The 22,690-nt window shown below is 39.6% G+C and overlaps 10 protein-coding genes across 10 annotated transcripts; all 10 read left to right on the top strand.

Moving 5' to 3' along the window:
* The first annotated feature begins 302 nt into the window (after window positions 1-302).
* On the top strand, window positions 303-1,184 carry RHIMIDRAFT_298642 (uncharacterized protein). The gene is made up of 2 exons (XM_023614306.1): window positions 303-697; window positions 749-1,184. Exons 1-2 carry the CDS (start codon window positions 462-464, stop codon window positions 1,083-1,085), a joined length of 573 nt encoding a protein of 190 aa, XP_023464290.1. The 5' UTR covers window positions 303-461; the 3' UTR covers window positions 1,086-1,184.
* RHIMIDRAFT_259232 (uncharacterized protein) lies at window positions 956-1,495 on the top strand. Its single transcript, XM_023611392.1, has 2 exons — window positions 956-1,357; window positions 1,469-1,495. The coding sequence occupies exons 1-2, from the start codon at window positions 1,102-1,104 to the stop codon at window positions 1,471-1,473; spliced, it is 261 nt and encodes an 86-aa protein (XP_023464289.1). The 5' UTR covers window positions 956-1,101; the 3' UTR covers window positions 1,474-1,495.
* On the top strand, window positions 1,490-1,973 carry RHIMIDRAFT_298638 (uncharacterized protein; the record flags this gene model as incomplete). Its single annotated transcript, XM_023614305.1, has 2 exons — window positions 1,490-1,667; window positions 1,719-1,973. Exons 1-2 carry the CDS (start codon window positions 1,506-1,508, stop codon window positions 1,971-1,973), a joined length of 417 nt encoding a protein of 138 aa, XP_023464288.1. The 5' UTR covers window positions 1,490-1,505.
* A 1,525-nt stretch (window positions 1,974-3,498) lies between these two features.
* RHIMIDRAFT_228617 (Dbl homology domain-containing protein) lies at window positions 3,499-5,356 on the top strand (the record flags this gene model as incomplete). The annotated part of the gene is made up of 3 exons (XM_023607622.1): window positions 3,499-3,774; window positions 3,828-4,002; window positions 4,025-5,356. Coding segments are annotated over 3 exons (1,782 nt in total), but the record flags the coding sequence as incomplete, so codon positions are not given.
* An 802-nt stretch (window positions 5,357-6,158) lies between these two features.
* On the top strand, window positions 6,159-7,772 carry RHIMIDRAFT_259231 (uncharacterized protein). Its single transcript, XM_023611391.1, has one exon. The coding sequence runs from the start codon at window positions 6,166-6,168 to the stop codon at window positions 7,741-7,743; it is 1,578 nt and encodes a 525-aa protein (XP_023464286.1). The 5' UTR covers window positions 6,159-6,165; the 3' UTR covers window positions 7,744-7,772.
* Window positions 7,773-8,822: 1,050 nt separating this feature from the next.
* Window positions 8,823-10,928, top strand: RHIMIDRAFT_31748 (uncharacterized protein). Its single transcript, XM_023615089.1, has 9 exons — window positions 8,823-8,984; window positions 9,032-9,297; window positions 9,349-9,684; window positions 9,737-9,826; window positions 9,877-9,938; window positions 9,992-10,173; window positions 10,224-10,288; window positions 10,339-10,505; window positions 10,557-10,928. The coding sequence occupies exons 2-9, from the start codon at window positions 9,274-9,276 to the stop codon at window positions 10,834-10,836; spliced, it is 1,206 nt and encodes a 401-aa protein (XP_023464285.1). The 5' UTR covers window positions 8,823-8,984; window positions 9,032-9,273; the 3' UTR covers window positions 10,837-10,928.
* Window positions 10,929-11,001: 73 nt separating this feature from the next.
* Window positions 11,002-11,415, top strand: RHIMIDRAFT_31729 (uncharacterized protein). The gene has a single exon (XM_023615088.1). The coding sequence runs from the start codon at window positions 11,090-11,092 to the stop codon at window positions 11,297-11,299; it is 210 nt and encodes a 69-aa protein (XP_023464284.1). The 5' UTR covers window positions 11,002-11,089; the 3' UTR covers window positions 11,300-11,415.
* Window positions 11,416-12,272: 857 nt separating this feature from the next.
* On the top strand, window positions 12,273-13,561 carry RHIMIDRAFT_259227 (uncharacterized protein). The gene is made up of 2 exons (XM_023611390.1): window positions 12,273-13,219; window positions 13,283-13,561. The coding sequence occupies exons 1-2, from the start codon at window positions 12,749-12,751 to the stop codon at window positions 13,313-13,315; spliced, it is 504 nt and encodes a 167-aa protein (XP_023464283.1). The 5' UTR covers window positions 12,273-12,748; the 3' UTR covers window positions 13,316-13,561.
* A 50-nt stretch (window positions 13,562-13,611) lies between these two features.
* Window positions 13,612-14,559, top strand: RHIMIDRAFT_259226 (uncharacterized protein). The gene is made up of 3 exons (XM_023611389.1): window positions 13,612-13,677; window positions 13,736-14,073; window positions 14,246-14,559. Exons 1-3 carry the CDS (start codon window positions 13,666-13,668, stop codon window positions 14,355-14,357), a joined length of 462 nt encoding a protein of 153 aa, XP_023464282.1. The 5' UTR covers window positions 13,612-13,665; the 3' UTR covers window positions 14,358-14,559.
* Window positions 14,560-14,693: 134 nt separating this feature from the next.
* On the top strand, window positions 14,694-22,684 carry RHIMIDRAFT_245087 (uncharacterized protein; the record flags this gene model as incomplete). Its single annotated transcript, XM_023610148.1, has 2 exons — window positions 14,694-15,144; window positions 15,198-22,684. 2 exons carry the CDS (start codon window positions 14,694-14,696, stop codon window positions 22,682-22,684), a joined length of 7,938 nt encoding a protein of 2,645 aa, XP_023464281.1.
* Window positions 22,685-22,690: the final 6 nt, after the last annotated feature.

The raw sequence follows: 22,690 nt of genomic DNA, 5'->3' as shown, positions 1-22,690 counted from the left end.
CATAAAACAGATCCATCTATCATAAAAGAAATTTAAGAGCAGATCTATTTTAACATACTCTGTTTGTCAGTGTTTGTTTATCATAAAAAGTGTGAAATGACAAACAATGGGCTTTTTTCATACGTCAAAGAATATGATAACGGGATGATTTCTCTATCATTCCTTCATGGCTCATAGTAAGTACTTTTGAAGATTATTTACTGAGATTATCGTAAAATACTTTTTAATAAATAAATTGGTATGCTCTTGTGATAAACAAGTGATCTGAATCGAGTAGAAAAGCAAGCAGGTAATGTAATTTTTGCTTTAGGCCCTTTCTGTTTGAATGGCGCTTCTTTAGTTTGTATCTCAGCAGTACATTCATTGCTGGAGGAAAGAGAAGACGAGAATAAGCATGTTAGATTGATTCGTGTATTTTTTTTTTGTTAAGGCATATCCTAGAAAAGTATGAAAACTTGCATATGGCTCAACCTTCTCAAATTGACAAAGACAGTGCCAGCAAGCCCGTACCTCCCAGACTTTTTAGTTTATTTCCGAATCCTGGATTGGGCTGGCGATTTATAAAGGTCGATGCTCAGAACCTCACAGGCATTTTCCCCGAGGCAAAACATGAAAAGCAAATCAACGAGTCCCCATTTGATCATAACCAAAGGCAATTCTTCCATATGTTTGACTTTAAAAAGCTGGGATTTCGAAGGTACTACTGTTTGATATTTTTATATTCAAGTTATTAATAATAATCATGTAGTTGGGAAGAGCTCAAGAATATACCCGAGCAAAGAGGAAGAATGCTCCTTAATGGAATGTATACCGACGGCTACACGTGTAGATTGCTGTTCTGTAGGAAGGTGCTTCCGGCGTCGGCAGCAGATGACGTTTCTCTAGAATTAAATGATTTTACGACTGACGAAATAGAAGAATACTTTCGTCCATGTACTGTGGGCCCAGGAAGAAAGGATGCCTTTGTCTCTTATCACGGAGGTACCGATGTACGCCGCTTGTCCTCTGCTGAGTACTACGGTATGGGTGGAGCTATAAAACGACAGAAAGTACAGCAAGAACGCAAAAAAAAGCTTAGGCATTGAAAGCATTGAAACAAATATGCCAGCATCGAAAACTGCATCTATTCAACGACACATGACATATCTAAATTATATACTGCGACACGTGGACATCTTGCTGAACTTTTACAATTTTGAGACCGCAAAACTAAAATGGCTAAACTATGTTGGGTCTCAAAAGGTCATTCAAGAAAGTGTAAATATACTATTGAATGGTGGTAAAAAGTACAACAGATCAAGAAGAAAAAACACTAAAAGGAACAGAAAAAAAAAGGAAGAAAGCACGAAGGTCTGCGGTTGCCAACGAGGAACACCCACTTCCTATACCACGATCTGAAAGGTATATAATTTTTTTCCTTTTTCGTTTTAGTATAATCTAAGCATTATTCGTATCTTACAGCAGGAAGAATAAAAACCGTTTTGAAGAAGGCGACTGTAAAAAAAATGCCTTTGGTCATCTTTGGTGACGGTCTAAAGAATAAGGACCATGTTAGGTTTAAAGGTCTTAGGCATGGTGTCTCGAACAGAATCTACAGGCAATTGAAGCACAGAGAGGGCCTTGGAGAGTTGTTACTTCTCGATATCAACAAATTCAAGACCTCCAAGGTTAGTATAACAATGATCATAGATCATACATTCTAAACAATATCCTTATAGACCTGCAACTCTTGCTTAAGCCAAGAGCTTCAGAATCTAAAATGTGGAGAAGGTGATAATGTCAAAAAAATCCATCAAGTATTAAAGTGCAACACTTGTAATATTTTTTGGAACTGTGATGTAATGGCCGCCAAAAACATGCTTCTCATTGCACATTGTGTTTGGAATGGTCAAGATCGACCCAATGTCTTCAAAAGACAATTCACCACCTCCAATGTGGCTGCCTCGTTTCACTCCGGTGGGGCGCTGGCTTAAAGATTTTACATTCTGAAAGACTGTATTCAAGAGCTTTAGTAAAGTGAAAATCTTCTTCACTCATGCTTCAGGCACAAAAATATGCTTTTACCGAATATGCAAAGTTACTAATAATATTAAAACGCTTCAAGAACAAGAAGTCTGTAGGATATCTATTCTGTACTCCCTTCCTGGAGATGGTTGTAAATCCAAGTATCTTGAAACTAACAGAAAAAAATAACAAAGTGGGTATATACCTACTAGGGTCATCCTTTACATCAAAATAATCAGCTGGCTCTGTAGCTTTCTACTAGCAAAATATGAATGCATAATATATTGTATATAGCACACGAGAAAGTGAAGTTGTATTAAGTTAATATTTTTCACCTCTGTAGTGTTTCCTTTCATTCAAATGTTGCATAGTTTACTGAAAATACAATTATTGACTCTACTAATATTGAACAGCAGCCTAAAAGCCAGCTCAGCTATTCAAAAATTGTAAAGTAGTACAGATAAGAATAGTTTAAAATAACCATAACAGGAACTAGAAGTTGGTAGTATAAATAAGGCAATTTATAAACTTTCTTGCATTGATCATCAATCATCGCAAACTGTGCTTACATTATATGAAAAAGCATCTTCATAATCTTTTCATCTGTTTTTAATTCATCTTTATAATAAAAGGCACTATTTCAATCTCTCTTTTTTTTTAAAAAAAATCCATTTTACTAGAGACGTCCTCATCTTTCATCAATGTACGTAAATTAGATTTTCATTATATGTATTAATTCAAAGGTAATGACGAAATATACGTGACTCAGCCTATCATTCTCATCAATACCACCTTTCTTCTTTTGAGAATACAAGCATTTGATTTTCCATTTACTTCAAGATTGGACAAGCAAACAAAACAAGTAATTTGACTGGAGTTTATTATCACTTTATTTTTCCACTTTTTCCTTACTCGGTCCAGGTACACAATAAATTGTAGCCGAAACAAGACGTATCACAAGGCATTTTTCATTTAAAAAGGGATAGCAATAAAATAATATTTTTGTTCCCTCCCCTTCTCTGTCTCACTTTTTGATATCAAAATCTAAAGTAGCTATGGATATACAAGTGACGTACGCCTATGTATACAGTATATTCTATTTTTTCTTTTAAGCTGTCGTTTTCCCATTGAAATAGAATGCATTTCACACGCATAGAAAAACTTAATAAAGTTGATACTCAGGTACCCCGAGTCACGTTATAAAAAAAAAAAAAGATCAGTTGTTTTGAGATTTAAAAAGAATAAAAGCTTTTTCAGCTGATCTTTTTTTTTTTTTTCTTCTTTTCTTTAATGACTTCACTCAAAAGTAGCAGCAGTAGCAGCAGTCATAGCAGTAATAGTCGATCACCTTCATTGAACACAACGTCGACAACAAATACCTTCCTGTCTAATTCACCTTTACCAGCACTCTCAATCACCAACAAGCCATCGAATGGAACATCACTTTACCATACATGTCGCTCTGTACTAGAGAAGCTATCTCTTGTACCAAATATGGAATACTATATTGATTACACAACAGATGACGATACAACACCTTTAAATAAGTTATGGGCTATCTGTAGAAGAGGCTTTCCTTTGGCTGCCTTATTTAATGCATTAGATCCTCAAGAGCCCTTATCAGTCGATCCATCTTGTACTCAAATTAATGAATGTAAAAAGAGCATCTACCATTTTATTGTTGCCTGCAGAAATCAATTGGGTATTCATGAAGATGATTTATTCACTTTATCTGACTTATACAAGGATAATACCAATGGATTCGTTAAAGTAATAAGGAAAAGACCATACTATAATATCATATTTATCCCTTTTTATTATAGGTTGTGAACACCATTGATATCATCTTACAAATGCTAGAAGAACGAGGCGTCATCACATCCATCAATCACAATAGAAACTCGTTCAATGAACCAAAAGATGCAAGAGATAAAGTCGTACTTGAATTATTAGAAACTGAAAGAAAATATGTTCAAGACTTGGAGATATTACAGGCAAGTGCGGATGATGCTAAGAAAAGCGACGAGTAACTTACTTTATTTACAGAATTATAAACGTGAATTACAGCTACAAGAAATATTAAACCCAGATACAATTCATTATCTCTTTGGCAATCTCAATACTCTCGTAGACTTTCAAAGAAGATTCCTCATTCAACTAGAAGAAATGGCCGAAAAATCGCCAGAGGATCAAGACTTTGGTTCATTGTTTATACAAAACGAAGATTCTTTTACTGTCTATGAGCCTTATTGTTCCAATTTTTTTTCGGCTCAGGACTTGGTCGTACAGGAAGCGCCTAAATTACAAAAATTGGCCGACATACTGAATCCAATTTATGAATTACCTTCGATGCTGATTAAACCCGTGCAGAGAATTTGTAAATACCCTTTACTTATGCATCAGCTCATCAAGGCTACCAACCCAAGCTGGCCACATGTCTTTCGTATGGAACAAGGACTGATCAGCATCAAGCGAGTGACCGAAAAAGTGAATGAGACCCAACGAAAGCTTGAAAACATCCAGATCGTGGACGAAATTAAAAATAGAGTGGATGAACTCCGACGAGGCGAAATCGGTACCTATGGTGCCTTATTGCTCCATGATAAGCTCTTCATGTCGCAGTCGGATGCTCCCGAAAAAGAATTGCTGGTCTACTTTTTCGAAAAGACAATCCTTATCTGCAAGGAGAGCAAAGACTCGACCAAGAATAAGCCTGTCAAATCCAATACGATTTCCATCAAAAAGAAAAGAAGAGGCAGCCTTCAACTCAAGGGTATGATCATGACAAGCCGTATCGTCAAGGTGCGTAACCACTCATCAAGTGGTAGTTGGTGCTTGACCATCGACTTTAAGGACCGTGAAGTGGATCATGTCCTCTTCCGATTCAGAAACGAAGAACAAATGAAGCTCTGGGAGTCGTCTCTTCAGCGACATATCACGCCTATGAAATCAAATGTATCCAACACACAACTCATGTCCATGAAAGGAACTAATCTGACAGAAGTACCTCCTTTCCTTCGTACAGATGATGACAGCAGTACAGATTACAGTGATCAAGAATGTGATTCACCAACTATGCCCAGGTCACAGAAAAAATACAGCATATCTCGTCATATTACTGACCAGCCACCTCGAACGAGTTCACATCACCACATGCAGCATCTTCATGATTACCCCGTATCGCCTCCACCTTCCCATCCTTCTTCGCCACGTGCTATGGACGAGTATCCACCTTATCTTATGAATCGTAGCCAATCCCAATCTGTCGTACCTGGACAGCCACTCCTTTACACCAGTCGGGTTCGATCTCAGAGTAGTCCAAACATTAAACAAAGACAACAACAACAACAACAACATTGGGATGAGCCTACACCACCTACGCCGCAGTTTATAAACTCCAAAACACTCTATAACATGACCCCTCCTTCGCCCTTAGATCAATCACTCAAATTGAAATTGAATTTTAACGATGGCATCTATGTTATCATGACTGGTCTGGATATCTCTTATTCAGAATTAGTGGACAAAGTGGATAGAAAGATACGTCTGATCGCTAATTTACAGCCTGCAGATGTATTAAGGCTTAAGTATCAAGATGAGGATGGTGATTTTATAACCATCAACTCAGATGAAGATGTTCAAATGGCTTTTGAAAATAGAGGCGCCACCAATACCATTAACTTATTCCTTAGTATCTAAAAATATGTATATAATATTATTGTATTTTTTTTTTTCCTTGTAAATAAATCTATGATCATATCCTTCTCTTCATCTTTAAACTTGTTCTGCCAAGAATATATATTTTGTAGTACCCTTCTTGTGTATGTGAATTGATCCCGCTTATCAATCAAGGGAAAATCATATTACTGAACTGCGGGCCAATGTTCGAATGATTAATTATTCTTTCTTTCGAGATTTACCCTTCTTTGATATCATCCTTTTCTGCTTCTTTTTTTTTTTTCTATTCTCACTTTTCTGTCTCTTTCCTCAATTTCTCTATAAATTAGCTTGATGGAAGCCCAAGGCACTGTTTGGTGTAACCTGCCACTGGAAATCTGGGATCACATTATGAGTTACATGAACACAGACGACCTAGCCAATTATTGCCTAGTCAGTAAGGCATGGTACTCCATCTGTGCACCCTACCTCTACCAGTCCATTATGATTGAAGATCCTGACGATCTTGCCGTGGTACTGTGTAACTCGCCTCGTGCGCCAGGTCGACATGTAAAGAAGATTATGTTGAACTATGACGGCATGAGTCTAGAAGAAACATATGACCAACTGCGGATATTGATAAATTATTGTCCAAATGTTGAAGTTTTCACTTCGGACGAAATCTTGACGTTCTTGTGGTGGAATAGCTTTTTGAAGGTTCTACAGGATGGACACGTGTGGCGGAAGATACAGAAGATACCAGAAACGATACGCGAGAGCGACAATATGGACTTGTACTACCAGTGCTCTCGCCATCTGCGGCAGAGCTTGCAAACCATACAGTTGCTCGGTCCTCGATTCGGGCCTGTGCGGGATACAGATGTGTGCTGGCTTGATGGCTTCCCCTGTCTGAATTCATTAGAGGTGTATCCACGAATAGGATTTGCTACCGCACGAGACTTTGAACTGCTATTAAAGTATACACAGCATCTACGCCAGCTCACTGTTGACTGGCACGACTTTGGACTCTCTCAGGCTGAGCTTGAGTGGTTGGAAGCAACACAAGCTCGACAGATGCCAAGGATCGATATTTATCCCTCCATGGAGTGTCTGAGGGTCACTGGCTGTTTCTCTTTTGATTCAGTTTACATGCCGCAACTTTGCTACTTTTTTCAAAAGTTTCCTAGACTCAAGATTGCTCAACTCACGATCCATAGCGCCAATATGTTTGACAATATCTTTACTCAGTACATATCGCGTATCCCCCATGTGGTGATCAAGGTCCGCTATGCCACAATTCTCTTGCAAGTCTTAAGCGCCCTTGTCGGGCTCGAGTATCAAAAAGTGCTTGAGCTTGAGTATGCGCCCGAATTTCACTACCTTCGTCAGATGGTGGTACGTCTGAAGATGTCCAAGAATGAAGTGAATTGTAGTATCATAGGAGAACTCGAGGATGATTTCTTATCTTCTGTTTCTATCGATATTTTACAAACCATAGGCTTTCGTATTCACCATCTTACAATAGAGCATCCTTTTCGAATATGGCAGGGGCTCAATCTAGGTATTTATGGAGATCTATGCCCTCGTCTACAGACTCTGAAAGTATCCTATGTTGAAATCGAACAGTTTGCGCTGGATGTCCTCGAGGAACACAGGGAACTGAAGCATATCAAGCTCATTGATTCAGCCATTAACAATGACGCTGTCTTTTCGGCACTGTCGACCTTAGTACCTAATTTGGAGACACTCGTCCTGGAGGACTGTACGTTTTTTAGAGAATGCACATTTCCGTTTACTCTCGTGATGGACATGCCTCATACACGCTTCAATCATCATTTGCATATCGATTTGACCAATGTGGATTTTGAAAAGGTTCTATTGCGCTTGTCTATCGGTAATAAGAGATCAAACTATTATCTCTGTCAAGACAGTGGGACTATGCAGGTACCAAACTTTGTCGTCCAGGAATTGTATGCAAACTATCATCCCTATGTCGCGACTCTGTTCATTCGCTGTCAATATATACGCAGGCTTGAACTTACCTTACCCGATGAAGAAAAAAACATTGTGTGCTATTTTTAATATTTACTAAACTGTAAAATCAGCTTTAATAAACGATATCTTAATATCTTTATCTTGCGTGCATATACAAAAGGGGAATTCATTCTAGGCTCACTTGTTTCCATACTAGGTTCGCATAAAAAAAAAAGGTTTAGAACCTCCAAAGAGAAACAATGGTACATCAGTGCTCCCTTTTGGTTGATTTCTTTGCTGAGAAAGTCACAAAGTGTCTGGACCAAAAAAAAAAGATAAACTTTCCCTTTCTTTCTTGAAAAATAAAAATAGGTTCATCGTTATGCCAATTCGACATTTTGATAGTAACAATGAGAATAAACTGGTTTTCCCTCTATTGAAATACTGATATTTGGCCTTTTTTTCTTTAGTTTTCACGGCTGAGAGACGACTGATACAAACATCTGCAGTATCACAGTTAAAAGACACAAGAATAGGCATTGAAGGCAATGATTGGCTTAGAAAGATTGTTCCCAAAGAGCCAACTGTAACTGCCATGGGTGGTTTACCTCTTCGACTAAGAGAATCAATAGAGAAAGAATTAAAACAATTCAAGTAAATGATGCTCTTTAGCTTATTCTTTATAATTTTAATTACGCGTTTCTTTTTTTCAATAGGTCTCATGGCATCACTCCTATATTCGTATTTCCTGGTCTATCTATTCTTCGCAAAGATAAACCATTCTCTAAAGAAGATACACGTCCAAGTCATCGAGCAGCAGGCTGGGAATTTTATGAAAAAGGAAAAACAGATTTAGCCATGAGCAACTGGGCAAGTAGTGGAGGCATTCATCCTGCTGACCTGTTGAATTGTGTATTTCACATCTTGCACGAAAATGATGTTGAATTCGTTCGCGCTCCTTACTCAGCATGGGCTCAGGTTTGTGCTCACTGATAGTATATGTCTTTTTTGATTTGTTTTACTCATTTTATTGATTAGCTTGCCTACATGTATACACACCCTAAGCAGCTTGTTAACGCTGTCTATGGAGGCTCTGAGCTTCTGATGTGGGATATTGATAAAATGATTACAAGCATTGATTTTGAGGTAAAAGATGGAAATTAAAGCCAACAGAAAAAAGTTAATCAAAGTGTAGAAAGGAAATTATCATTGGATTAATAAAAAGACAGTACTTCAAGACCTGCACGTATCAGACGAACAGTTTCTCGATATTTGTATATTAGCAGGCTTCGAGTACTGTCCTAGCTTTCCACCACTCAATACATCTGTAGTCAGTTTTACATTCAAAGGTATGATTCAAGTGTTCAAAACGAGGTTTAACCGTGTATTTGTCTAGGCGTACATGACTTGATTAAGCAGCATAAAACTGGATTCAATGCAGTTCAAGCTTATTCTGATAATCCTATTATTGCCAAAACACACTATGTTGATATCTTCTGCCGTACACGTTGTGCAGTTAAATACCATCTCATCATAACGGACGAAGGCGAGATTAAACCACTAAACGTCGAACATGCACCTAACGATATACACGAATTCATTGGGTATCGTTTACCAGATGAGCTTTACTACTACTTAATGCGTGGTCTTATTGGACCACAGGTAAGAAAAGGAGATCAAGGTCAAGAGGGATAGGAACTTATGTCTGTTTAGTCTGTTAACAGCCTAGTGTCTGGTGTATTGATTGAAAATGCGCCTTTGGACAATGGTGAATCAACAGAATACCACAACTTCCTTCATCAACTTCTTAATATTCGCACACAAACACTCAGCTTACTTACTCAACCCCTTCATCAATTTTACAAGACACGAAAGGTAGCCACTCATTTTTGGTTTGAGCCTACGGTTGAACAAATCATGCATCATCAACCTAACGATAGTCATGGATCAGCACATGTTGATGCCACGCCACTCAATACAGTATATGAGAAAACGAATTCATGGAATGTGACAAGGGATTTTATTGATGCAGAATTCAGATCACAGAAAGTATGTGTGTATATTTCAGACGATATAGCCTTTGTTTCTTATCATCCTTTAGGTAAATACTGTGACCCTCAAGTTTTGTATCAGTGCACTTGAAAATGCATCTGTTGCTACCAAGACGATTACCAAACCACACCCTGATCAGGTGAAATCTTAAAATTCATAAAGAAAACAAGTAATAATCCTTTAGTTTAGCCACTTGAAGATAAAAATGAAATTGTTGCAAATGTGTTATGGAAGACATTAGAAATAAGAGAGTAAGTGTGTTATTATTTCGTAACATGGTCTAACCTCGGTTGATTGGAAATAGCTTTGTTACCTCTTCAAAGCATGTGCATACTCCATGGGGAAAGGCATTGCATGTATCACTCAAAGGAGATGATGTGTCCAGACCAATGCAAGAGGCTTTATTGACAGCACTCGAATTGATTCGATTTGAAGTATTGACCAACAAAACATTCAGTAAAACATATACTCGACCTCTTGGAAACGGTAAGAAGAAGACAATAAATGTACGCATTTATTTACGCATGTCATGATAGAACTTGAGCAAAAGAACATCATTCTGCTTTCTCGTGCATTATCTTTACTGCCGATCAAACTAAAGGTAAACGGGACCCTTTTAGTGCATATTTGTTTATACTTTTGTTTTTATAGAATATGCAATGGTTGGGGCCCTTGAACCGTGATCTACTTGTGTTTAATAGCTTTGTTAAAGCATTGAATAGAAGTTATCGAAATTTATGCGAGATGCTCACGTTATCCTTCTTTTTGAATGGACTCGTCGTCAAGGATAGAGAAGATTACTTTGAAATTAACGACAGGTAATGATCCACCACTGTATTTAGGGTACTTATTAAACCTCTCCTATTTAGCCTTCCTTATATGGCCGATGTCAATGTCGCTTTAGGCCTTGTCTGTAAGCACTATTTGGAACGCATTATCGAAGGTCAATCAGCCATTGAAGCTTTAGCTTCCACTGAAAAAGCATTCCCTACCTGTGTCTCTGTTAAAGAAGATCTCGAAACAGGTTTCCAATTTTGGACGAGATTGTTGGAAGCTGTTGTGGTACTTTTCAAGACCAATACGATCTCTGCGGATACATTCAATATGTTTTCCAATGCAAATGAATGGCTCCAGAACAGAAAATTTTAAAAAAAGAATAAACTCTTGAGAATTGCCAGATGTATGAGTGTAATCTGATGCATAGCATTAGATTAATTAAAACTTGAACTGCATGTGCTGCGCTTTATAATTGATTAAATCATATATATAAAAGGCGTTCTGTCTTCTTTCCTTTTCACTTTATTTATATAATATGAAAGGATTACAACTCAAGCATTCATTTCTGAATAAAAGAAAACAAAGACCAGAGGACTCGCTTACAAGATGCAAACAGTTCAGGAGTATGGTCCATTTGCCTTCTAATACATCGCTCGTATCTTACTCTACCACAAGCACGATGAATAGCAATAACATAAATACAGGTCAATCCATAGATGATCAAAGCTATTCCAATTTTTATCTGAAGCTTCCCAATGGTAACTGGATGGTTTATTATCGTACAAGAGATCAAAAGATGATAAACTCTTTTGAATTAAAAGGCGAGTTGATTTAATCCCTCGCAAAAGAAAAGGGGTACCTTTTTGTGAATTTAGGAAGTTGATTGTCTTTGACGTTGCCTTTATAATAGTTTAAGAAGATATTTATTATGATTTGTATAAAAGAAGGGACTTTATTAAAATTATAATTTGTCACAACACGATAGGGTTATCCTCGTACCACTAAGGGTCATCAGCTCTTTCCACACAACTCTTTGTTTCTTAATGCCATTGTTTTACGTTTGGGAGACCCATCTGTAATGATGCTGACGTCTCCTCACCAAAGGTGACACAGTTACTTGATTTTCAATAAACATCGTCTTTCTTCCGGCTTTTACAAACTATGAGTTAATAAAGAATTACTCAGAAATTTGGATAGGAATTGAACAGCACGTTTATAATATTCATTGCCTATAAACCGTTGTTATTTGTAAGTGATTCCGTGCCAACTTTTACAAATCTACATTATCTTCAAAACACCCCACGACACTCTTCCAAACAACGTCTCCATATGCACCACCGCTTGAATCTGCCGTATTCCCTAACGGATTCTCTCTCTCTTTCTCTTCTTTCTCCTAAATAAAGTATTCACTCGTCAGGTGCGAACCTCACACAGCCTGTCTCAACACTGTTATCTTTTGTGTCTCAAGTGGTTTTTAGACACCACCTTTCTTTGTTGATCTGACCTGGGGTAAATTTAATGTCCTATTACACATCATGTAACCACAGTGGACCAAGGTTTACAGTGATCAACCCATAAAAAAAAGATCAGACATACAAAGGCATCCCCTTTTTCTTTAATTTAAAATGATAATTTTATTCAATCAAATAAACAATTTTAAAACTTTCCTTTTTTTTTGCTTTTGTTGTCTCAACCTATTTTCATCACACACTCGCTAAAAAAATTTTCCAGAGAGTAAAAAAAAAGACGGTTATTCAAAACCCAGTAAAGTGATTAAAAAAACCAGTCCCCTGTGAGGGAAGCTTTGTATCCTCCCCCTTCATCTCCTTGGCTAATGCGGCCAGTTCGCATGCTTCATTCATTTATACCAAGTTTCTTTCATAGTTACAGCTCAGCTTCACTTAGTCTAAAATACAAAAGCCAGTACACATGTCTTGGATGTAGAAGGATTCAATTTCCATTTATTACAAATCGACTTTATTCAACAGAGCCAAGCTTACCAAAGAAAAAGATCTTTCGACCCATTGAACCAAGTATATCCATTTGTAAATTATCACAGCAAGGCCGATCTGATGAAGCACTATCAGCTTATCTAAAACTTGTTGATCAAGGCGTGTTTCCAAGCAATGAAGCGCTTCATCAATTAGCGCGATCACTCTATGTCACAAATAACCTGGCTGGTATGCGTACCTTTTATGATACCCTCATGAATTTTTACAAAGTTCACGAACCGACAAATAAATCAAGACGATCACTATCCTATATCTATGTCATGTTCATCAACATGGTTGCTCGTACAACAAAGAGTATGCAAACAATAGAGCAACTGTGTCAAGACATGTCGTGTCATGTCAAACGAGGAAATATAGCACTGTACAACACACTGTTAAAGATCTTTCTAAATAACAATGATGTACGCAAAGCAGACAGGCTGTATAGGCAAATAAAAAGGCACAGCACGCCGACAGCGATGACCTATGGCATATTAATGGATTATGCATCCAAGCGGAGAGACCTACGATCCATGATAAAGTACCTGGATGACATGGCGGCTTATTCAATACCTGTAGATTATGCGATCATAGAAATAACAGTCTCTACTTTATGTCGTGTGAAAGCGTTTGATTTAGCAGAAGAGATGGTTAAAGAGTTACATAGAGGATGCGAAAAGCTTGTACCTCCTCGGTTTCAGCAACATTTGCTTTGTAAAATAGATATACGTAAAAAACGACATTATAGAAGGAAACAAAGACGTGTAAATAAAAAGAAAGGTTTGAAATAATTAAAACCTTCTTATATACTTTTTTTTTTCAATCAGCAACTACACTTGGCTTATTGTTTCTCAACTTGACAACATTGTGTGTGTGTGGATGTGCCTGAATCTGAAACAGTGTGCGCCACATAAAATAACGATAGACTATAATCAGGCATATAACGTATAAATATCAAAACATTTCATGTTTTCACTTTTTAACTTTATAAAAAGAGAGAGAGAGATGGAGTCAAAGGTCTATGAGATGATCCTATTACTTTTCTTTTCATGGGCTTCTTTCAAAGCTCTGTGTGTGGCTTATATTTTCGTCCAATGAAATTTATTGTGACGCTTTTATTTTTGAATTTTTCTTTCTCAGCGAAAAGGATAAAGGTGAAAAAAAAAATTTGATTTTATTTTATTTCCTCCTCTTCTACTTCATATTAAACATGGAACACCAAGTAAGTGACAACATCCCTTATACCAAACGAGAACAGATGTTTAACCCAATTCGAATAGACTGAAAAGGCTTTCCAAAAGCAACCCGGTATCTTCCAAAACTCCAAGGACCTCAAGAAGCGTAACCGCCGCTGGTTCAAGGAAGTTGGTAACGGTTTCAAGACCCCCAAGGAAGCCAAGAATGGTACCTACATTGATAAGAAGTGTCCCTTCGTTGGTGAAGTCAACATCCAAGGTCGTATCCTTACCGGTGTTGTCGCCTCCACCAAGATGAAGCGTACTATCATTGTTCGTCGTGATTACCTTCACTACGTTCCCAAGTACAACCGTTACGAAAAGCGCCACACCAACATTCCCGCTCACATCTCTCCCGCTTTCGATAACCAAGCTGTCCAAGTGTAAGTATAAGTTTTTTTTTATTGCACGCTATGTTACCCCTTCCTATTTTATTGATGAGCAATAATATACTTGCAATGATTCGTACATACGGATGAGGTAGTTGGTGAGGTAGCGGCTCCCCAAGCCTTTGATATCCAATTTGATCGCTAATTTTTTTTTTGATATATATAGTGGTGATATGGTCACCATTGGTCAATGCCGTCCTCTCTCCAAGACTGTTCGTTTCAACGTTTTGAAGATCACCAAGGCCAAGGGTGCTTCCAAGGCTTTCAGCAAGTTCTAAATTTAAAAAAAGTTTTTTGTGAATAAAAAGAACTAGCTTTATATATAAAAAAAGATGTCTTTTGTTTACCGCCTTTTAAGGAGATGTGATTGTAAGGTTAGTTTCCTGCAATGGACTTTTATCAGATGTGTCCTCTTTTTTTAATATTCAGACCCTTTTTATTATTTTCAATCTACTTTTCTCTCTTTCTTATATATTTGACACTAGAACTCCTTTTTTTTATTTACATTTCTAAATTAGAGAGAAACTCCTATTTTATTTCGCTTGGTCCTTTTTTACTTGTGATTATATCCTCTTTTCTTTCCTTTTCTCTTTTTTTCTTTATATATATTTAATATGAACGCACCACTTGCTGATACCATGCTGGCATGGTCACAGAATGAACTTGACATATACTCCACCTTATCACTTATACCTGTCCTATCTGACCTGAATTGGATAGATGATAAAGTCATAGTCTGTTTCGCTCACCGTTACTTTTCCGAAAGTGTACCTGATCTCATTCAGCAGTTAAACCAGCCGAACCGTGTAAAACTAGTCGAACTATTCAAAGAACGTGTCGGCCTTGACCTCGAAACAGACACGACCACTTGGCTTCACCAACTTTTCAAGTGGGCAAGGACCCAACAAGACGTTTACAGAGAACAAGAAGGCTATATGGAGTTTGAAAAGAAAGCCAATCAATTACTCTCTCAACTATTACAGTTGTATCATCCACTCGTTGACTTTTTGAATAAGGAAGAGCAAAGTGTAACATCATCCAGGACCATCACCACTGAAAGAAAAGGTAACCAGAAAAAAAACAACAACAAACGATTAACTAACTTCCCCACTTCGTAGGCTCTTTTTCATCTTTATTAGAAGAACAATCCATTATCAACAAGCATCCTTCATCATTCGAAGACTTTGAATCTGCCTATCAAACGATCAAGTCTCGAGACCTTGTAGATTTCCATGCATGCATACCTCATTATTTACGCTCACATCCTAATCTATCAGCCATAAACGCAACACAGGCCGCACTTGAATACCAGCTGCATAAGAGAGAGCTTTTACGACACACGACACAATTTCAAACGACAGCTGCATATATCCGTAATGAACTTGAATTCATTCAAGCCAAGATGCTCAAGACAACCACCACAGACACAGGCATACAAGACTTGGAAGAAAGGGCTCAAAAGGCTGGCGCTTTATTAGATTCTTTACCAAAACTCGAGGACCAGCAGGAACAGTGTGAGACATTAGTAAGCAAGTACAAATTAATTTGCGCATGGGTAGAGGAAGTTCGCGTGTGGTTTGTGGAAGCGGAAAGGATCCGGAAATGGATTGAAGAACGTATCGTGTTGTTGGAAGGTAGACCACCTGTGGAAGCACTGGATGAAGTCGAATTGGATTATACATTAAAACAAGTGGAACAGTTGAATCAGGAGCATGAAGCTCTGGAAAAACAAGTGGAAACATTCGACAAGCAGGACATGGCTCGTCTAAGAGCCCACGTGAAAGCGTTGACGGGAACTGATAAAGATCTCAGTCCGGCAGACACAACTACCATCGAAATCACATTCACAACCCTCATGATCTTGGATCGATTGATGCATCTTCTTCGACGGCGTTCATATGAACTCCAGATGCTCACCTTACGCGTCTATTGGGAACAGGAATATAATGTAGCTGTTGGCTGGGTTCGGTCCATGACAGAGCAGGTCAAGACATTTATGGGAAAAGAGGCACGCTGGAGACCTACACTGTCCCACACGAATGAGTTCAAGAACGAGGTGATTGAAAAATTGATCGGTTTTGAAAAACAGTGTACAGCATTTGATCAAGGGCAGTTCACAACGACGGTCAACATGTATCAAGATTTGGATGATTCGTGTCATATGGAACTGCCCAGTCATCTCGAGTCAAGACAGGTCGCTTTGGAGGAAGCGTTTGAGGCGCTCACGAATCGTGTCGCTTTTGCTCGTCAGGTTGTTGAGCAGTACTTGATGGTAACTGATTTTTTGGATCATGCGGATGAGCTCAAAATGGAGGGTGAACAGCTGCGTCAAGAGATTACCCACGCTGAACAGCAACTATTGTCAAGTCCAGATCTAAGCGAGAAGGTCAATCAGTTTCAAGAGAAGGCTGTTCGTTTAGTCACTGGATTAGCCACCAGAATACCTTATCCAGACACTACGCATCCAAGTGATCAACAAGATAATGAAGATGCTAATGAAACCATCCGCATGGTTGTGGGGGCTCGAAAATCAGCGTTGATCTTACTTGGCGAGGCTCTCGATCAGGCATTGAGCTCACATAGACGTGCGCTTCAGCTTCAGAAACGGGCCAAGCAACTACAGGACGAAATTAATCGTCTCACAGGCTGGGTAGATGAACGTTTACGGGCATTGGCTAAGGCGAAAGTAGATGTGTTCGTTGGTAAATGTGCCCTGGACGAAGTCGATTTAGCGCGTTTACGTAAAGAACGCGATGGTCAGGTATCCAAGCTGAAAGGAATTAAAGAGAATGATGTGAAAAAGTTGCATGAGAGTATACACGCACTGCATGCTTCACCACACCATCGGTCCTATATGGATACACTCAACGAGAGTTTGAAAAAACTTGAACAGCAGCTGAGTAAACTGGACGAGGCTCTTTCAGCTCGCAGTTTAGGCTTAGATACTCTTGCCAAGCGTATCTCTTGGGAAAGCCAGTACAGCAAGGCATCTCAGTGGATCTCAAGTATGACAACAAATATATGGGACTTTACAGCAAAGAAAGCGCAATGGCGTCCTAAAGATAATCCCATGTCAGACTGGAGCCAGGTTGAGCAAGAGTTTAAAGACATTCAGGCCAAGGTGGATACCTTTGAATCTCGACAATTTGATCAGCTTCAACATGAATTTCATGTTCTTATCGAAGGCTTCAGCAGGATAAAGCAAGATGATACACCTGTAGCTGACGATAACAACCTGACAGCGGAGCATGTCAAGCGTCGACAGGATGCTTTAACCGCAAACTTTGCTCATCTTAAAGAACTCTGTCTATACACCCAAGGTATTCTAGATCAACATATCGCTCTAGAAAAGTTCTCGGCACGTGCATCTGAGCTATATGGACAAGGCGAAAAACTGATGATCGACTTACAGCAACGCCTTGACGATCCATTGTACAGTCAGGAAGACGATGTGGAACTGGAGGAGGCTGTAAACGAATACAGCCATCAGGCGCTTGATATCTGGACTAGTCTAGGCTCGCAAATCCCTTACCCTCAATGCAACGAAGAGGCACGGGCGACACGACCATCAACAGCAGACGATGAAATTAGTACAGACATTGCTAACGTCGTGTTCAAGACGTATACGGACCTACAAGGCATGGCTGACCAATTGAAAGAGCTGTTGTCCCAGTTAAGAGCTGCCGTTCAGCATCGAAAAGAACTGGAAGACTGTGTGCAGAAAGCGACAATGCTAACCAAAACTATGGCACAGATCAAGCAACAGCACATGAGTATGTATACATTTGAAGACCAGCTTTATGCTACCACGATGCATATATCCGGTACGAAACTTGATGCTAATGCACTGTCAGAAAAAGTTTCAGCCTTGAACGACAAAGAGTATCAGCCCCTCATCGAGCGTATCCAGATACTTCAGGACTTGGAGGCTCCAATCGATAAACATCGACTCATGGCACCTACTAGCTTACTGCAGTCAGCTTATAAACAGCTCCAAGAATTCTCTGTCCTATTTACTCACCAAGTTAAATGCTATGACACTCGCCTTCATTGGGAATCGTTGCTGGCAAATCACGTACACAAATTAGAGACTTTGCAAGAATCTGTTCGTGACACCATCAACGAAAAGAACTTTTGGTTATCTCGTGAGGATGACACGAATCATAAGGACAACCTGCTTGAAAAACTTGTCGAAGAATTGACGCAACACGACAAGATCTTGAAGGAGTATGCTAATCAAGATCTACCATCTCTAGAGATCGCTCATCTCAATATGACATCGGCGTTTGACGCGCTAGATAGCAGTAAACCGGTGCCTGTGCTTGATAAGCAATCTGATATAAAGAAATCGGTACACAAGCTACAGAACTTACTTACCCAACAAGTGTCCGAAATCAACCTTTTACACGCACGCCATCGTTGGGAATCGCATGCTGACAAAGAACTAAGGGCATGTAGTGAGTTTGAAGTAGAGATAGAGTCTTTTATTAAAGATTATGCCCGTTGGAAATCAGAGCAAGTTGATGAAAAAGAGAGCAGCAAGCGTCTAGACGAGCTTCAGTCCACATTTGCTCTACACGTAAAAACAATCCAGCACCTGCTGGATGAATTTACTGGGTTGAAGCACTTGACAGAAGCTACAAACAAACGTAAATCATCACTTGAGAGCAATAAGGGCCGTATGCAGGGTCTTCAGGGATTCATGCACGAAGTTCTTCGTCAGACAGAAATGATACGTGCTTGCCTCGCTCGTATCCAAGAATTCGAAAACAGAGCAGAATCACTCAAAGCTCAATTCCTGGCTGCTGATGGCATTCAAGAAGGATTCGAAGCAGCGTTCGAAACGTACAAGTCTGATGTGCACCAGTTGAACAAGACGATTCCCCATCCACTGCCTCGTAACGATAAGGATGACGTAGATTACAACACATCCGTTTCCGATATGATTCAAGCACGGTACGTAAGACTAGAGGAACTTGCTAGCTTGCTTCAATCTATTCTCGAAAGCAAAGAAAAGCTCTCTCGTCGTCGCGCTGCTGAAGCTAGTTACTTAGCCGAAGCAACAACAGTCAAGGAATGGATCCAGTCCAAGTGGATGGCTATTGATCAAGTGGCAGAGAATGTAGATGAAGACCTACAAGGTTCTGTCAGTGCAGTGGCAGCTATTCAGTCGACTGTTCTAGCCTACTCCAGTTCCATCTTAGCCCTTCAGGCATCTCTAGTCAAGTATATGGCCCTGATGGAAGAGGACGACGATACGCTGCAGACAATGCAAGCGGATATGGATGCGCAGTACCGAAAATTATGTGAGCACGTGCAGACAGTCAAAGACGATCTTTCAGAACAGCTTCGCCGTGCTGAGTGGACTCGGTTGGTAAGCGCATTCAATACTGTCTGTGCTGAGTTGACGCAAGAAATGACAACTTTACAAGTTGAAGATATTACAGAATCTGTTACATTAGACTGGCAGGAACGTGTCAAGGCTTTGGAAATGAAACAACTCGAACCTATCAAGGCCCGCGCTTTAAATGATGATGACATGAATCAGGTATTAAAGACACTGAATGACCTTAAGGGGTTCATGCAGTGCCGTATACATGAAGCCAATAATTATCGATGGAAGCAAAAGTATCTTGCTGACGCTCACGATCTTGAATCATGGTTGAAAGAGACAAAGGAAGCAGTAACTGAGTTCCGAAAAAACCAAGGCTCTGTACAAGAAAAGGCTGATCCCATCAAGGAAATCAAAGAAGTCTATAACAAGATATGCGAATCTATTGAAGGCCGAAAGGACAAGTATGAGGAACTTCGTTCATTCCACAAGTTCCTTCAGTTGAACAGTTTGACCGAAATGGATGAACGGCAACAGAGCTTAGAAAATGAATGGAAACAACTCCAAGGAGATGTAGTGCAAGCCAACCAATTAGTTGAACAAGTTGGCCAGTGGGTTGTATTGTTTGATAAACTTGATGCTGCAAAAGCGACATTAAAGGCAACTGTACAGACATTGGAAGCATTTGATGAAAGTACAGTGTTGGAAGAGCTACCTGAGCTATTTGACCATGAAGAAAAGCAACTTTCTGATCTTCTCAGCAATCTTGATACATTACTATCTGCTGCACAAAACCTACATTGTCAGGCACCAGATGAGGCTCGCCAAACCAGAAGCAACATGAACGCTTTCGAGGAACAACAACGCAAACTTTGTCAAGAAGTAACCGAATCTCAGCGTTTGTTAACTGACAAGTTGAAACTAGCTCAAAGACAAGTCAGTCTGAATACATGCCAAACTATAACATCTGCTGTTAGCCAAAATGTTCATAAACAAATCGAGTTGTGGGAAAAAGACCTTGAAGCGATTAGACACGTAATCGATACTACAAACAAACTCGAGCAGGTTTATCTTGACAAACGAGGATCTACCTTGGAAACGAAACGAGCAGAATATAGTAATCAAGAAGCACAAATCATTCGACCCGCTCTGCTTCAGTTAAAGAATGATCATTCAGTAGACATAAAACCTATGGAAGACGAACTTGCAGCTGCGTTTGATAAACTTGATATGGCTATCAAAGCAGAAACAGGTGTTCAAGAAATGATTCGTAAACTCCTTGGACAAATCAAGAGTTCAAAAGACATTTCTACTTGGGTAACTCAGTGCCACCAAGCCATTGAACAGACAGACCCACATGATGAAAATGCTGAAGAGAGTATGAAGGCGCTAGATGAAAAAATGGCCGATTTCAAGCCTGTAATGACATCATTTGAGAAAATGGTGGAAAGTATCAACGACATGCCTATACCTGAAATTCGTGTGCAAGGTGTATGGACTGACTTGGTGGCAGCAGCCAACGAAAATGCCAAGGTCGTCAAAGAGGAATGGGATACACTGGAGCAGGCAAGAAATGAGATGGCAGATGATATTCAAAGAACAATGCGTGGTATCGCTATGCTTCGAAAAATCAAACATGTTATTATGCTATTAGCAGAAACAAGAGAATACCTTGACAATATCAAAGTACCTCAGTTGGACGAAGATACTGTACCAAACTCAGACATCAAAATCGTTGTGGAGTCGGAAGAGCGCAATGGAGCAGATAAATTATCTCGTATGCTTCGACAAGCTGAAGTAGAGGGTTACTTGAAGGGCCTATCCACAATTGAAAAAGACACTAAAGATCAAATAGAGCAAGAGATAGTAGAGCTTGAAAAGATGACATCTCAATGCCAGGAAGGTGATTCCTTCAAACACCAATACCAAGAGACCAAAGATGCCGTTGCTCGATTGACAGACAGCATTGAAGAAAAGAAAGCAGAACTCCACAAGGCGCTTGAACTTGGTCAGCTGCTGACAACCACTGACGACCTTGAAATCCTGTTGAGCTCTCTAGAAGAAGCGATCGGTAAAGCAGTTCCTCATCATGTAACGCTGATGGGCCACGGCCTTGGACGTGCAGACTTGCAAGCCAAACTAATTGAACTTGATGCCCGCTTCAAGTATTATGAAAGCAACATTGTGAAATCATTCAAATTGGCTAAAGAACACCCAATATCTACACAAGAAACAAAAGATGTTGTTGAAAGCTATTTGAGTGATCTCGAAAAGCGCTGGAACCTGTTAAAAAAGCAATACAAGACTCGCAAAATCGAGCTCAGTCGAACAATCGATAGCAAAGAACTGTACCAACAGCAGCAGCAAGCACGTATCCGCAAGTCATCATTACCTACGCGTAAGGCTTCATCTTTACTACGTGCTGCTGACCGATTGTCACCTACACCCAGCACCTCGTCCTCATCATCATCTGGTTCTTTGCGACTATCCGTCATTGGCCGTCACCAGCCTTCAAAATCAGCTACACATGTTAAGCCACGGCCTTCAACGCGCCATGCCAAACCGCCACTGAACTCATATGTTGCAGACCCTGAAAATGATCTTGATATGGAAATTGGACGCATTGTAAACAATGCGCCCTACCGAGTGAAGGTCAAGATGGTTCCTGGTGAAGTCGGCCGATACTGGTTTGGTGACGTGAACCCAAAGATGGCCTACTGTCGTGTGCTCAAGAGCAAGATGGTCATGGTTCGTGTCGGCGGAGGCTGGACAGAGCTATCTCAGTTCCTACGTGATCACGCCTTACTAGAAGGTGATTTTATACCCAAGTCCAGTACTCCCGAAGTGATACTTGAAGAAGAGCCCTCGATTCAAGAAGGCTTTATTGAGACAAGGCGAGCAAAGCCTGTGCCTCGAAGCATGTCCCCCTCTCAGCGTCCGACAGGAACGCCCAGTCATTCGACAAACACGTCTGGTGGATACAAGGATGGCGATAAGTTTATTACAGTCGATCAACATGGCAATCAATTGGAAGTGAAAATGAGGCGGTTTTCAAATGATGTTATGGAAAAAAGTAGTAACGGATATACGCGAAGACGTATAGCAAGAAAGAAGGAAAAGCTTAATAATCAAGCTGCTGCAAATGCCTCTACAGGAGTAGCTGGAGATAACCACAACAAAAGCGATAACAGTAGTAATAACAACAGTACCAGCACTGTCAAAAGTCAAACTAATACCACCAACAGTAGTAGTACTAATCATAATGCATTGTAATAAATT

Source organism: Rhizopus microsporus (genome assembly GCF_002708625.1).
Source record: "Rhizopus microsporus ATCC 52813 unplaced genomic scaffold scaffold_13, whole genome shotgun sequence".
NCBI lineage: Eukaryota > Fungi > Mucoromycota > Mucoromycetes > Mucorales > Rhizopodaceae > Rhizopus > Rhizopus microsporus.
This window is presented reverse-complemented; position numbering and strand designations above follow the sequence as displayed.

Coding starts and splice junctions, on each gene's coding strand:
- RHIMIDRAFT_259227 (XM_023611390.1), top strand. CDS start 12,749: ATGGTTGCTCGTACAACAAAGAGTATGCAAACAATAGAGCAACTGTGT. Junction 13,220..13,282: donor ATAGAAGGAAACAAAGACGT/GTAAATAAAAAG, acceptor TTTTTCAATCAG/CAACTACACTTGGCTTATTG.
- RHIMIDRAFT_259232 (XM_023611392.1), top strand. CDS start 1,102: ATGCCAGCATCGAAAACTGCATCTATTCAACGACACATGACATATCTA.
- RHIMIDRAFT_259226 (XM_023611389.1), top strand. Junction 14,074..14,245: donor GATAACCAAGCTGTCCAAGT/GTAAGTATAAGT, acceptor TGATATATATAG/TGGTGATATGGTCACCATTG.
- RHIMIDRAFT_259231 (XM_023611391.1), top strand. CDS start 6,166: ATGATTGAAGATCCTGACGATCTTGCCGTGGTACTGTGTAACTCGCCT.
- RHIMIDRAFT_31748 (XM_023615089.1), top strand. CDS start 9,274: ATGCGTGGTCTTATTGGACCACAG. Junction 9,939..9,991: donor AAGACATTAGAAATAAGAGA/GTAAGTGTGTTA, acceptor GATTGGAAATAG/CTTTGTTACCTCTTCAAAGC. Junction 10,174..10,223: donor TACTCGACCTCTTGGAAACG/GTAAGAAGAAGA, acceptor ATGTCATGATAG/AACTTGAGCAAAAGAACATC.
- RHIMIDRAFT_31729 (XM_023615088.1), top strand. CDS start 11,090: ATGGTCCATTTGCCTTCTAATACATCGCTCGTATCTTACTCTACCACA.
- RHIMIDRAFT_298642 (XM_023614306.1), top strand. CDS start 462: ATGGCTCAACCTTCTCAAATTGACAAAGACAGTGCCAGCAAGCCCGTA. Junction 698..748: donor AAAAAGCTGGGATTTCGAAG/GTACTACTGTTT, acceptor ATAATCATGTAG/TTGGGAAGAGCTCAAGAATA.